This window comes from Anomaloglossus baeobatrachus, chromosome 9, assembly GCF_048569485.1.
Source record: "Anomaloglossus baeobatrachus isolate aAnoBae1 chromosome 9, aAnoBae1.hap1, whole genome shotgun sequence".
Taxonomy (NCBI): domain Eukaryota; kingdom Metazoa; phylum Chordata; class Amphibia; order Anura; family Aromobatidae; genus Anomaloglossus; species Anomaloglossus baeobatrachus.
The window spans coordinates 202,190,992-202,206,350 of NC_134361.1; the positions used below are offsets into that span (position 1 = coordinate 202,190,992).

At 45.1% G+C, this 15,359-nt stretch overlaps 1 protein-coding gene across 1 annotated transcript in view; it reads right to left on the bottom strand.

Annotated features, from left to right (window-relative positions):
- Window positions 1-9,232: 9,232 nt before the first annotated feature.
- The window catches only part of PNCK (pregnancy up-regulated nonubiquitous CaM kinase), a 70,735-nt gene continuing 64,608 nt past the window's right edge, over window positions 9,233-15,359 (bottom strand). The window contains exons 10-12 of the mRNA XM_075324263.1: window positions 12,722-12,809; window positions 11,485-11,607; window positions 9,233-10,322 (exon numbers count right to left, since the gene is read on the bottom strand). Of these exons, the coding sequence (XP_075180378.1) occupies window positions 11,491-11,607; window positions 12,722-12,809 (205 nt within the window). The 3' untranslated portion in view covers window positions 9,233-10,322; window positions 11,485-11,490. The remainder of the gene's footprint in view (window positions 10,323-11,484; window positions 11,608-12,721; window positions 12,810-15,359) is intronic.

Here is a 15,359-nt window from a genome sequence, read left to right on the forward strand (position 1 = left end):
TGAGAGAACAGAGTGGGGGATGCGCATGCGCATCAATGCTCCATTCATTGTTTATGAAACTGCTGAAAAAAGTAAAGCAGTGTACTCAGCTATTTCCAGTAGTTTCATAGGAAAAGTACAAGTGGGGTTGACTAAGCACTCATCTCATCCGTTCCCTACCTAGGGCCCAGTTCAGGATCAGCCAGGGTCAGGTATCCTGCTTGGCTCATAGATGAAATGTTTCATCTGAAGAAACATTGTTTGTTGCTGTTCCTCTCCCTCAGTCTTATTGGAGATAAATAATTTGTTCACTTCCCCGTGTTTGTTATTCCTGTGTCTTCTTTAGAGCTTAGTGGGGTTGACTAAGCACTCATCCCATCCGTTCACTACCTAGGGCTCAGGTCTGGGTCAGCCAGGGTCAGGTACCCTGCTCGACGCATAGGTTCTGCACCTATCTAAGGTGGTGAGGGAAGCCAGGGGTCAGGTATCCTGCTCAGCGCATAGGTGCAGAACCTATCTAGGGTGGTGAGGGAAGCCAGGGGCCAGGTTTCCAGCTCGGCGAATAGCTGTGGAACCTATCTAGGGTGGTGCGGGAAGCCAGGGGTCAGGTATCCTGCTCAGCGCATAGGTGCAGAACCTATCTAGGGTGGTGAGGGAAGCCATGGGCCAGGAATCCTGCTCGGCGCATAGGTGCGGAACCTATCTAGGGTGGTGAGGGAAGCCATGGGCCAGGATCCATGCTCGGTGCATAGGTGCAGAACCTATCTAGGGTGGTGAGGGAAGCCAGGGGCCAGGTATCCGGCTCGGCGCATAGGTGCGGAACCTATCTAGGGTTGGTGAGGGAAGCCATGGGCCAGGAATCCTGCTTGGCGCATAGGTGCGAAGCCTACCTTTGGTGGTGAGGGAAGCCAGGTGCCGGGTATCCTGCTTGGCGCATAGGTGCGAAGCCTACCTCTGGTGGTGAGGGAAGCCAGGTGCCGGGTATCCTGCTCGGCGCATAGGTGCGAAGCCTACCTCTGATGGTGAGGGAAGCCAGGTGCTGGGTATCCTGCTCATCACATAGGTGCAGAACCTATCTAGAGTGGTCAGGGGAGCCAAAGGCCAGTGGTAGGTTTGGTCAAGGGTCACCATCTCCCCTTTCCCTAGACACAGGGCTTCCCTTCCCTTCCGCCATTTGCTTGGTCCTTCTCCGTACCTAGCGTGACAGGCAGAGGACAAGCTAGGGAGGTCTTTCTGCTTTGCCCAGGATACATGACTATGGCCAACCTTGATCTAACCCGAACGTCCATCCTTGGGAACTGGTGCAGGGATCTAAGGTGGAAAAGGACACAAGGTGGAAAACCCACCACCATATTGATGATCGGAGAATTGTGTAACCTGATGAATGAGCACATAACTCCATGAGTGCCTGTAATCTTGGCTCTATATGGCGATGACAGAAGACGCCGCGCTGCCTGGAATGGGTAGAGGCTCTCAGTGAAATAGTCCAGAGCCGGGCGGCGGAGGGGGAAGGTATGAGGATGGGGGCCGGGGTGGTTACATATCTGCCATAAACAATCCTTGATAGTGCACTCAGGGAGAACGAGTGCCATGTCTATCCGTCTCCTGTTATGACAACTGGGAGCTTAGTCCAGACCAGAGGTTTCTCCGCTCGTGACTTACTTTCCCATGGAGCACATCAAACTGAAGTGTTTATACCGAGGCCACAAAAGCTTAGGAAATGTGTGTATATACTACAGCGGAGCCCGTGTAAACCTATTAACACTGTGATAACTTACCCTGCTGTACACACAACTGGACAGCTTCAACCTACATCCACTGGATACCGCTATACTCTTCCTCTATATAGAACAGTCAAATTAACTAAGCACTAAGAAAAAATAGGGGTGCTACCCGTACGGCACAGTACAATAGCCTAAAGTGGAAACACAAGATAAGGGGAAAAGACACAAAAAGGAAAACACTCCAAGTTTCTTCAAGTGGCAAAACACTGCAGCTGCAATAGTCACAACTCCTCAGCTTCTTCCAGTGACAGGCTCCTTACAAAGAGGTCAGCAATATATTTTATCAGAGAAGTCTGCATCTTTCATATCCTGAACCATACAACATAAGGTAAGGGAAAAAGACAAAAAAGGAAAACACTCCAAGTTTCTTCATGTGGGAAAACACTGCAGCTGCAATAGTCACAACTCCTCAGCTTCTTCCAGAGGCAGGCTCCTTCCAAAGTGGTCAGCAATATATTTTATCAGAGAAATCTGCTTCTTTCATATCCTTAACCATACAACACAAGATAAGGGAAAGAGACACAAAAAGGAAAACACTCCAAGTTTCTTCAAGTGGCAAAACACTGCAGCTGTAATAGTCACAACTCCTCAGCTTCTTCCAGAGAAAGGCTCCTTCCCATGTGGTCAGCAACATATATTATCAGAGAAATCTGCTTCTTTCATATCTTGAACCATACAACACAAGGGAAGGGAAAAAGACACAAAAAGGAAAACACTTCACGTTTCTTCAAGTGGCAAAACACTGCAGCTGCAATAGTCACAACTCCTCAGCTTCTTCCAGAGACAGGCTCCTTCCAATGTGGTCAGCAACATATATTATCATTGAAACCTGCTTCTTTTATCTCCTGGACCATACAACACAAGGTAAGGGAAAGAGACACAAAAAGGAAAACACTCTAAGTTTCTTCAAGTGGCAAAACACTGCAGCTGTAATAGTCACGACTCCTCAGCTTCTTTCAGAGACAGGCTCCTTCCAAAGTAGTCAGCAACATATTTTATCAGAGAAATCTGCTTCTTTCATCTCCTGCACTGATCTTTCACTCCATAAACTATGCATTTTGCGAAAACAGATTTCTCCATTACTGAGATAGGGGGTGACAGTTGGTGCTTATAGAGTTCTATGAAGAGGGTTAGGGGAATCCACAGACATTGTACTGCAAATTCTTACTTTAAATGGGATTTTTCAGGGTCTGGAACCATTGGTTCCTCTCACACCTTATACCTACACCCCCTAATGCTGACCCAAGGGTGATTTTTTTACATTTTTTTTATTGATGCTGGACCATAAAAACCCACCCATAGCCACGTGCCAAGGAACAAGTGCAGCTTGGCCACTCGGCCTTTGGATACTTTCTTCTTCTACAAATAGCTGAACTCGGAGATGAGATAACGTTAGTCATGCGACTTGACCGTGATTCAAGTACTAAAGTGGCTGTGGGATTCTCTCGACTCAAACCCCCAGCTATGTGCCGCCATACTTAGCACTGACCAATAAATCAGATGTGGACGGGGGGGGGGGGGGGGGGGGACTTGGTGTTATTTTTAACCAGTCACAGTTCAGGCATCTCAGTAGTGTTTTTCTTTTTCGTCTTGTTTTGCAGGTTTTTAAGGACTTGATAATGATTGTGTTATTATCCTGACACTGTATGGCTGTATTGCCTGTTCACTATATGGCACTATAATATAAGCCGGTGGACTCATCCTAGGGTTATATGTATACATTTCCCAGGAGCTCTCAGCGCGGTTTTACATGTCAACTGATCTACAGGTTAGAGATTACTGATAATGACCTCAATTTCTGGCCATTGTTATGAACTCACTTAATGAGGTGAACAACACGGACCAGAGATGATGACACAACGAACAGGACTTGCCATATGGAACAGCGGCAATTAGGACAGCAGGCAGGCAAGGGGAGCAGGAAAAACCAGAAGACACAAAAACTGAGAATGTATAGACAGGTTAGGATTGGCAGCAGCATTTGTAGTGTGAACAAGTCTAGAGAAGAGTTTGTGATGCTTACAGCAAACGAAGATCTTAGTTGCAGATCTGAATCGAAGGCTATTACGCAAAGAGCAGGACTTGCCATATGGAACAGCGGCAATCAGGACAGCAGGCTGGCAAGAGGAGCAGGAAACACCGGAAGACACAGAAACTGAGGATGTATAGACAGTTTAGTATTGGAAGCAGCATTTGTAGTGTGAACAAGTCCAGTGAAGAGTTTGTGATGCTTACAGAAAACGAAGATCTTAGTTGCAGATCTGAAGCGAAGGCTATTACGCAAAGAGCAGGACTTGCCATATGGAACAGCGGCAATTAGGACAAAAGGCAGGCAAGGGGAGCAGAAAAAAACAGAAGACACAAAAACTGAGGATGTATAGACAGGTTAGGATTGGCAGCATTTGTAGTGTGAACAAGTCTAGAGAAGAGTTTGTGATGCTTACAGCAAATGAAGATCTTAGTTGCAGATCTGAACCGAAGGCTATTACGCAAAGGGCAGGACTTGCCATATGGAACAGCGGCAATCAGGACAGCAGGCTGTCAAGAAGAGCAGGAAACACCGGAAGACACAGAAACTGAGGATGTATAGACAGTTTAGGATTGGCAGCAGCATTTGTAGTGTGAACAAGTCCAGAGAAGAGTTTGTGATGCTTACAGCAAACGAAGATCGTAGTTGCAGATCTGAACCGAAGGCTATTACGCAAAGAGCAGGACTTGCCATATGGAACAGCGGCAATTAGGACAGCAGGCAGGCTAGGGGAGCAGGAAACACCAGAAGTCACAGAAACTTAGGATGTATAGACAGTTTATGATTGGCACCAGCATTTGTAGTGTGAACAAGTCCAGAGAAGAGTTTGTGATGCTTACAGCAAATGAGGATCGTAGTTGCAGATCTGAACTGAATGCAATAAAGCAAAGGACAGCAGGGAGGCAAGGGGAGAAGGAAACACCAGAAGACACAGAAACTGAAGATATATACACGGTTTAGGATTTGCATCAGCTTTTGTAGTGTGAATAAGTGTAGAGAAGAGTTTGTTATGCTTACAGCAAATGAAGGTCTTAGTTGCAGATGTGAGCCCGAAATTAAATGCAGACTGACAACACTGAACGAAGACATTGGCACAGACAGCACAACATCCCATATAGAATAGCAAGGATCAGGACAGCAGGTAGATGAGGAGCAGGAAACTCCAGAAGACTCAGGAACTGAGAATGCATAGTCAGTTTAGGATTGGCAGCAGCATTTGTAGTGGGAACAAGTCCAGAGAAGAGTTTGTTAAGGTTACAGCAAACAGAGGTCTTAGTTGCAGATCTGACCCAGAAAGTAAATGTAGATTGGAAGAAGAAAGAGAAGTTTGTTGAGATGAATGCTCAGATACACATGGGTGTGAGTCGGCCTTAAAAGGCCTTGAGTGATGACATCACTGGAGTTTGTAATAGCGAAGGGAGGAGGAAATAAGGGAAGGGAGCAAGCTATTTTAGACTCATATTTCCTGGTTTTGTTAGAGAATACTTTTGTAAGGAGGATTTTGCAGGCATAGTCAACTGTCATGGCAGGGTCAGGATCTGTGGAAACCCCAGAATCTTACACTCTACCTTCTACCTTCTCTGATGTTTGTGATAAGCGCAGGGAGACGCTGGCGTCAACACACAGACTTCTAATTCAGAGGTAGACTAGCAAGAGTTAATCTCTGCTGGTCTGCTTGTTAATCTCCTTTAGTCACATGCTGTGGGGGAGCCAGTCACATTCAGTCCCCTCCTATATATGCTGGTTGGACACTTCCCTTAGTGCCAGCTACAGCTTTTCTGTACTGGTCTGGAAAGGTGGTTTGATCCAGACTCATTGGTGGTTGTGTGCATTATTGATTTGAACAGTTGTGGTGATAACCCTTGTTGTCCTTCTGTTGCTGCCTTCCTGCTCTTGCTTTTTTCCTCAGTGTCTTACAGTTTGTTCTTGTGAGTTTGCAGTGTGTCTGAGTTTTGTTTTTTCCCTGTCTAAATCTGTGTCACCATCACACTCCTGCCCCTTCCTTCACTGTAAAAGGGGGGACTGATTACCCAGGCATGGGACTCAGGCATCTACACCATTAGGGGTAACCCTGAGAGAAGGGATAATCTATGGTCCCCTAGCATGAGGGACAGTATAGGGGCCCCTGTCCCTCACTATCATGCAGTCACATCTTTTCAGAAGTCTGATTATCATCACAGACAGGATTACAAAGACAGAAAACATCTCTACACACAACTAATAACACAGTATTTACCAACAACAACAGGAGATGACGCAACTTACCTCCTCCCCTCCCTTTACTATGATCTTTGCACACGCTCATTAGATGCTTCAATACAAAAACATACAATCTTATTCAGTCAGTCTATTGCTGCTAATGTACAAGTGAATCTCCTAGAAGAACGAGGAGTAGGAGTATAGAAAAGCCCTAGTGTCCAGTGTAAAAATTGTCATATAAAAAAAATTCTGAAAAATTAAAAAATATATACTTTTGTGATTAAAAAAAGCATTAAGCAGAACTCTCTACTTTAATCCTTTTTTTTGGATATTTGTAGCTCTTAAGTAATTTTTAGCTGTACGTCCTTCCTACCTACTTCTTCATGTCTGGTCCATGTCTATATATTGAGAGCAGCGTTCTTATCTATGGTTATGTCTAAGTAATAACAGATCCCAGGTCCCTTAATGTGCGGTTCCAGATGGAAAGTGAATCCTTATATGGAGGTAACTGGATACTAGGAGCTCCATTATGTATCGCCCGGTTTATTTAGGATTATATGTAGCATTATTGGACGTATGCCGTGAATATAATTATAGTTTTCCCTTTCGCCCTCTATTTTCTTCTGAAATCCAACTTCAAATCTAAAAAATAAAAAGTAATATTTTTTTCTCAACTCTTCTTTTTTTCATGGTAACAATTTCATTACTGTAACCTTAGATAGGGTTAGAAATATTTGCTTGCTGCCTATGCAGAGTGCAGAAGTTCAAAATGAGTCTGCTGTTGCGCTCTGCATAGGCAAAGACCAAATTGACAAAGCTTGCTTTCTTATACAAGAGCTTTGTCATCTTGGTTGCTGCCTACATTATGCAGAGCTCAGCAGCTGATGACGAAGTCATCTTGACTGCTGCGCTCTGCATAGGAAATGACGACTGTGAACAAGATGAGAAAGCTGCTTTACTCATTCTACGTTGGTCTACCTAGTCATTGTACAGTGGAGATCCAAAGTTTTTGAATATGGGGAACCACCCCTGTGAACCCTACCAAACAGATAAGCTATGCCCCCTGGTGTTTGGGAAAAAAATAGAAAAACTTGAAACAATAGTAATTTTGGGTTAGCGGTTACCTATGCAGAGCGCAGAAGTTCAAAATTTGTTTTTTGTTGCCCTCTGCATACGCAGATCCCCAGATGGCAAAGGTTGCTTTATTATACCGAGAGCTTTGTCATCTTGGTTGCTGCCTACATTATGCAGAGCTCAGCAGCTGATGACAAATTCATATTCACTGCTGTGCTCTGCATAGGCAAAGACTTCAAGTTGGCAAATCTTCCTTTATTATATGAAGAGCTTTGTAATCTTGATTGCTGCCTACATTATGCAGAGCTCAGCAGCTGATGACAAACTCATCTTGACTGCTGCGCTCTATATAGGCAGAGACACCAAGATGGCAAAGCTTGCTTTATTATACCGAGAGCTTTGTCATCTTGGGTGCTGCCTAAATTATGTAGAGCTCAGCAGCTGTTAAACTCATCTTGACTGCTGTGCTCTGCATAGGCAAAACTTGCTTTATTATATTGAGAGCTTTGTTATCTTGGTTGCTGTCTACATTATGCAGTGCACAACAGCTGATGACAAACTCATCTTGACTGCGGTGCTCCGCATAGGCAAAGCTTGCTTTATTATACCAAGATCTTGGTTGCTACCTACCATATGCAGAACTCAGCAGCTGATGACAAACGCATCTTGACTGCTGCTCTTTGTATATGCAGAGACACTAAGATGGTAAAACTTGCTTTATTATACTGAGATCTTGTCATCTTGGTTGCTGCCTACATTATGCAGAGCTCAGCAGCTGATAACTATCTCATCTTGACTGCTGCACTCTACATAGTATAATAAAGCAAGCTTTCCCTATGTAGAGCGCAGAAGTCAAGATGAGATAGTTATCAGCTGCTGAGCTCTGCATAATGTAGGCAGCAACCAAGATGACAAGCTCTCAGTATAATAAAGCAAGTTTTACCATCTTTGTATCTCTGCCTATACAGAGAGCAACAGTCAAGATGCGTTTGTCATCAGCTGCTGAGTTCTGCATATGGTAGACAGCAACCAAGATGACCAAGCTCTTGATATAATAAAGCAAGCTTTGCCTATGCGGAGCACCGCAGTGAAGGGTGAATTTGTCATCAGCTGTTGTGCACTGCGTAATGTAGACAGCAACCAAGATGACAAACCTCTCAATATAATAAAGCAAGTTTTGCCTATGCAGAGCACAGCAGTCAAGATGAGTTTGTCATCAGCTGCTGAGCTCTGCATATGGTAGGCAGCAACCAAGATGACCAAGCTCTTAGTATAATAATGCAAGCTTTGCATAAGAGCTTGGTCATCTTGGTTGCTGCCTACCTTATGCAGTTATGCAGAGCTCAGCAGCTGATGACAAACTCATCTTTACTGCTGCTCTCTATAAATGCAGAGACACTAAGATGGCAAAATTTGCTTTATTATACTGAGAGCTGATCATCTTGGTTGCTGTCTACATTATGCAGCGCACAGCAGCTGATGACAAACTCATCTTGACTGCGATACTCTGCATAGGCGAAGCTTGCTTTATTATACCAAGAGCTTGGTCATCTTGGTTGCTGCCTACCATATGGAGAGCTCAGCAGCTGATGACAAACTCATCTTGACTGCTGCTCTCTATATATGCAGAGACACTAAGATGGCAAAGCTTGCTTTATTATACCGAGAGCTTGGTCATCTTGGTTGCTGCCTACCATATGCAGAGCTCAGTAGCTGATGACAAACTCATCTTGACTGCTGCTCTCTATATATGCAGAGACACTAAGATGGCAAAGCTTGCTTTAATATACCGAGAGCTTGGTCATCTTGGTTGCTGCCTACATTATTCAGAGCTCAGCAGCTGATGACTGACTGCTGCGCTATGCATAGGCAAAGCTTGCTTTATTATATCAAGAACTTTGTGATCTTGGTTGCTGCCTACATTATGGAGAGCTCAGCAGCTGATGACATACTCATCTTGACTGCTGCGCTCTGCATAGGAACTGACGGCTGTGAACAAGATGAGAAAGCTGCTTTACTCATTCTACATAGGTCTTCCTAGTCATTGGGTAGAGGGGATCCAACATTTTGGCACCTGGGGAAACCACCTCTGTGAACCCCACCAAACAGATACGCTATGCCCCCTGGTGCTTGGGGGGAAAAAACATGGAAAGACTCGAAACGATAGTATTTTTGGGTTAGCGGTTGTAGTTTATTACAGTAAGATCACAAGAGTACACTCTTCCAGAAACTAAACCACGGTCCTAATACACCAATTACTATGTGTTTCATAATGACACCAGAAGCCTAAGCACACTTTCCACATTTTTGGCACATCTTCACTGAGGGGAAGGGTTTTTGCTTTTTCGATGAATGATGGTGAGTCCATAAAGTGTTTTATGAAAGTGTCTCCTCAACATAGATATCACATGTTGAGATGGAAGCATGGTGGGGCTCTTGGTCTGCGGTTTGGCACATGGACCCCAGGGTTTACAATCACGGCAACACTTTTCCACTAGAATTTACACAGCCAAAGATGTCCATGACCCAAAGAAAATTCAGCTCATGACCTTCCCAGCCTCCCAGGTCCCAGACGTTCTGTCTTAAGGGGATCTTCTCGTACCATCTTTGTCTTCTTCGGTGTCCTCTCCATTGAGACACCAGTGATTCGGCACACATTCTTATACCTCAGTTTTATTTTTCTTATGTTTTGAGTAATGTAACTCATGAGTATGGCCGACGAAGAGAATTACGATGGCTAAGTGGTGACCTTGGACAAGTCAAGTCCTTGGGCACCAGATATGGCTTTAGCTGCTTTTAACATTAAGCTCCGTATGATCTCAGGAACCTGACACGAGGACCATTAGGTCATCTTTCTGGAAGGTCCTGATCTTAGCAACATAAGAAAGGGGCTTAAGATGAGGATACATGGTGAATATCACAGTGCAGTGTTCCTGGTTCCACCGTCATCTTCACGTTGCGATGGTGTATTGGATACCCAGCAAAGTGAATCCTCTTGGTCTCTTTCTGGTCCGTTGTATGAGGACACCATGGGAATCAATAATACTGAAGTGATGTTTGTGCTCCATCTCAAAACTGGGGCCGGCTGGAAGGGTAGGAAGTTAAAGGGGGCCGTGGTGGGCTAAGGGAAGAACAGCCATTGGCCGCTGAAGGCATCATGCAGACAGGTGTCACCACAAGCTCATGCAAGGGTGTAGTGCCTGACATGGAGATCCCTAGCACGAGGGTACTCCAGACGTCAAGTCTTTATGTTCCAGCTGTGAGGAGAAAGAAGTAACAAGGTCAATAGGCAGTTTCTTAAAGGGGCTTTCCACTTTCTGGCCAGAGCCCTAAAAACTGTTCTGAACTTACTTGAACAATCATAAATGTTCCCATCGCTTACTCCTTAGATGAGTTTTAAGACCCTCTACTGCATATTAGTCAACCGTGTAAACAAAGGATGGTGGCATCCATAGCAAGATGGTGAAGCTGTCATAATATACCTATATGTCCTACCTATATTATTATTATTATTATTACATGTCCACCGCTGTCTTGACTGCTCGTTGTCCTGTTTAGAAGATCCATTATCAGACAGCTTTTTAGGAAATCTTTGGTTGGGGTACTCTTAAGTTCGGATGTCTTTCCCTATCCATGGTGTCCACTTCCCGACCATTGGTGTCCGAACTCTAGGACATTGACTAATGCAGAGAACCAGGGTTCTGAAGAGCCCCTTGGAAATGGAAAATGTTGATTCTTACGGGAATTCAGAAGACCAATCAAGTGCAGTGCTCAGCCATCTAAAGATCGGCCACCGCTATGTTCACAAGTTACTCCTCAGTACCCTGGTTTTTGTGATCAATATGGGGTCCTAGTGGTCAAACCCAAGCAATCGGGAAGTTATCCCCTTTTCTCAAGGATAGGAGATACATTCCAAACCTGAGAGTACTCAAGTTCAGGAGGTCCAAGATCCTCCATCACCCAGAGTGAAGAACAGCTACGTCTCTTGTTCCGGAAGACCTGTCCTGTCCTGAATTACCGAGACCATTTATTTCAACAGGCGCAATGTAATGTAATAGCTAATTAACCCTGTGGAGGTGCTGTATGGAAACGAAACAATACCAAGTTTCACTTCACCAACGGGGATTCTTTATTATCAGTTTTGTTATGACGGAACCCTTCTAAAAAGTAGGGATTGTCCAAAGTGGACAACCTTTGCATATCAAGTACAATGAAGTGAAGCTAGAGACGTCCCGTCATGTCTTGGCCTACGACTTTCACCACTTCTACGAGTGTGTATTATTTATATTAGGACATATCCATGGTTGTTCTTTACCACGGAAAGGTTCTATCTTCTTCATAGTCATAAAAACTCATTTTTGAAGGACACATCTAAGGATTTCTTTCCCCACCCAATATTTGGTTCCGATCTTTCCTCACCTTTAATCACCATTTATCCTTCTGATGCGGGACGGCTTGTCCTTGTGTTTCTTCTGTTTCGGTCTCGGCACTCTGACCCATCTTAGTGATGTGGCGCAGAAATGACGTTGCATTAAAGGCCCTCTAAAGATATATAAGGACGTAGTACAGTTATACTAGAACACCATGTTTTAGGTGGACCCTACCTACCTGCACACACATTGACTGAGATAAGACAGTGCTCACACTAGGGATGAGATGTAAAAGAAAGCCCAAAAAATGCAATCTATGGGGCATCTGGGTCCATAAGGTTCTTGGCCATGGCCAGGGTGCACTGAAGCCCCCTCATTTACAGAAGTCTGCCAGTCTGGTGATGAGTGGTAGTCTAAGTAATTGGACCCCCATAGAAGTTAGACTAAAGGCTTAACCAAAGACCATAGATCGGATTATAGCTTCCATACTGGAAGAGTTAAGCTGGGTTCACACTAAGCGACAGCGACAACGACGTCGCTGTTACGTCACCATTTTCGGTGACGTAGCAGCGACCTTGTAAGTCGCTGTTATGATCGCTGCTTACCTGTCAAACACAGCAGAAGCAGCGATCATAATGTCGCTACATGTGCAGAGAGATGTGCTTAGCGCTGACTCCTTGCTCTCCTTGCTACAGCACACATCGGGTTAATTACCCGATGTGTACTGCAGCCACATGTGCACAGAGCAGGAGCCGGCACTGGCAGCGAGAGCGGCGGACGCTGGTAACGAAGGTAAATATCGGGTAACCAGGGAAAGGTCTTCCCTTGGTTACCCGATGTTTACGCTGGTTACAGCTTTCCGCAGCTGCCAGACGCCGGCTCCTGCTCCCTGCTCGCTTCATTTCGTCGCTCTCTCGCTGTCACACACAGCGATGTGTGTATCACAGTGGGAGAGCGATGACCAAAAAATGAAGCTGGACATTCAGCAACGACCGGCGACTTCACAGCAGGGGCCAGGTCGTTGCTGGATGTCACACACAGCGACAGCGACGGGACGTCGCTGCAACGTCACAGAAAATGGTGACGTAGCAGTGACGTCGTTGTCGTCGTCGCTGTGTGTGACACCACCTTTAGTCACTTTTAGATAAAGGCTATAGATCTTGCCAATTCCAGTAGGAACCAAGATTGGGTGGCCAACCCTACCCGAGTACCAGTAATTTAAACCCATAATGGGGTCTACAAAGATATTCATGTCCTCAAATAGCACCAATCTAGGCTTGACTCACCTTCCATTGACTTCTGGCAAAATTTTTCTGGATCTGTTCACTTACTGACCCATGAATGTCTCTTTCTAGAGCGGTGTCTCCAGAGATCCTGCGGAATGTAACACAGCATCATTTATCAAATGGGAGTGGTAGTAACAGACCCAGAGAAGTGAATTGGAGTAGGGTTCACGCATGCACGCCATCAGTGGATCCAGAGAGGGGACATTAGGACCTCAAATCTTTCGAGTGTGGGAGGTCCCAGCAGTCAGACTAGACATTACTGATTGCGGTTGCAGGGGGTGTGACTATGAATGGCCAGTGCTGGAGGGGGGTAGGCCGATGCCACCTTCTACTTCAGCTGGGGGTCTGACTCTACTTCGATAATGCCACCATCTACTACAGCTGGTGGTCTACTTAAGCTGGATATGCGGTGAAGAGACCCGCCGAGTCCCTGCACTGCAATATATACCACCGGCCAATCAGAGCCCAGTAGCTGACGTTGGAGTGCCAGTCACAGGCGGTGCATAGCAGTGGCTTCATGAGTTACCCATAGTAGGCACACCAATGTCAGCTACCGTTTTCTGTCCTGGCTACAGAAGAGGACACCAGCCGTCATGGGAGCAGACGAAGGTGAGAAGAATCTTTTTTTATCTTAAGTGTTAGAGGAGTGGCAGAATGGGGAACATTATTACAGGATGGGCTCAGGAGGAGGACATTATACCAGGAAGGGGGACATTATGCCAAAAAGGGGCCCAGGGTGGGGCACATTATTACTGGAAGGGGATTGGAGGGTGAAATTATACCAGGAAGGGGCCCAAGATGAGGGACATTATATCAGAAAGGGGTTCAGGATAGATGGGGGACATTATACCAGATGGGGGACATTCTTACTGGTAGAGGCCCAGGATGGGGACCATTATTACTGGAAGAGGCCAGGATGGGGACATTACACCAGAATGGTGGACATTATTACTGGAAAGGGCCCAGAATGGGAGACATTATACCAAGATGGGGGACATTATTACTGGTAGGGGCCAAGATGGGGACAGGGACATTACATGAGCATGGTGGATATTATTACTCAAAAGGGGCCTAGATGGAGTACATTATACCAAGATGGGGGACATTATTACTGGTAAAGGCCCAGGATGGAGGACATTATTATTGGAAGAGGCCAGGATGGGAACATTACACCAGGAGGGGGACATTATTACTGGAAAGGGGCCATGATGGGGGATGTTATACCAAGATGGAGGTCATTATTACTGGTAGCGGCTAGGATTGGGAAAATTGCACCAGGACGGGGGACATTATTACTGAAAAGGGCCCAGAATGGAAGACATTATACCAAGATGGGGGACATTATTACTGGAAGGGGCTCAGGAATGGGAAAAATATTACTGGAAGCAGCTCAGGATGGGCGACACAACAGGAAAGGGCCAGAATGGACAACATTTTTACCAGGAAGGGGCCCAGGAAAGGAAACATATATTACTGGAAGGGGCCAGGATGGGGACATTACACTGGGATGGGGGGACATTCTTACTGGAAGGGGCTCATGGTGGGGACATTATAGCAGGAAGGGGGCCAGGATGTTGGACATTATTTATGGAAGGGGCACAAGATGGTGGACATTATTACATGATGGCATGGGCAACATAGTATGGATTTAGAAAGCTACAAGGGCCCTTAGATCTGACCAACATGCAGATGGGGGCTCAGGTCCAAATTTTGCATCAGGGCCAATCGGGCTATAGTTACACCACTCAGACCCTCAGTGATTATTTATTTATCTCTTAGCATATCCAGAGCTATTCAATATAGTTAATGGGAAAAAAAACCTTTAAGTGTATGGGCACTTTTAGTCTTTCAAGTTTTTAAAAAAAGGAATATAATGAGTCAACTGCAGGATCAGACTAAACAATATTTGTTTGCAGTCTGTTACCATGGAGATAGAACTTAGAACATCAGCACATATAGATTTTATAGCATGCTGTATACATGGAAATTGCCGCCACAACTCTTTGCTATTGGTCATCCTTTTATATGGGCAACTTGTGTGTTAGGTTTACGGGTCTATAATTTGGCAGCAGGATTTATACCATCGAGATGAAGCTAAATTGCCCTGGATATAGAAATCTCATTAAGAAATATCCATGACTCACGACTCCAGCGCTGGGACCGTGGGGTCTGTATTATATCATATTTCTTTTTAATGATGGGGGGGGGGTTTATACTGAACGAGGGGATATATACAAAGTCAATAAATATAAAAATAGAATTTCCTCTAAATGTCGTCTATTTACTCATCACATAAAACATAAAAACTCATTTCATTACGACTCCCAGAATGCAGCGGGAGCGATGCCGGGAGTCGTGCCAAGCACCACGGGGCCGCAGGACGCCGCTTTGTTGTGACGGATGAAGATGTATTTTTTTTCTGTTTCAATACAAACAGAAGAAATACAGAAGCGAAACATCGGGGAACGCAGAAAATAATTAGCAGGAATGTAAAAAAAAAAAAAATTAAAACCCATCGCGTCAAAAGAAAAAACAGTGCGCGTTATGGAACAATCCCATACAGAAGGAAGGATATTACCACCATAGCTCTGTACATTTACATTAGCCTCCAAATGCAGCAACGGTCGCTTGTATATAT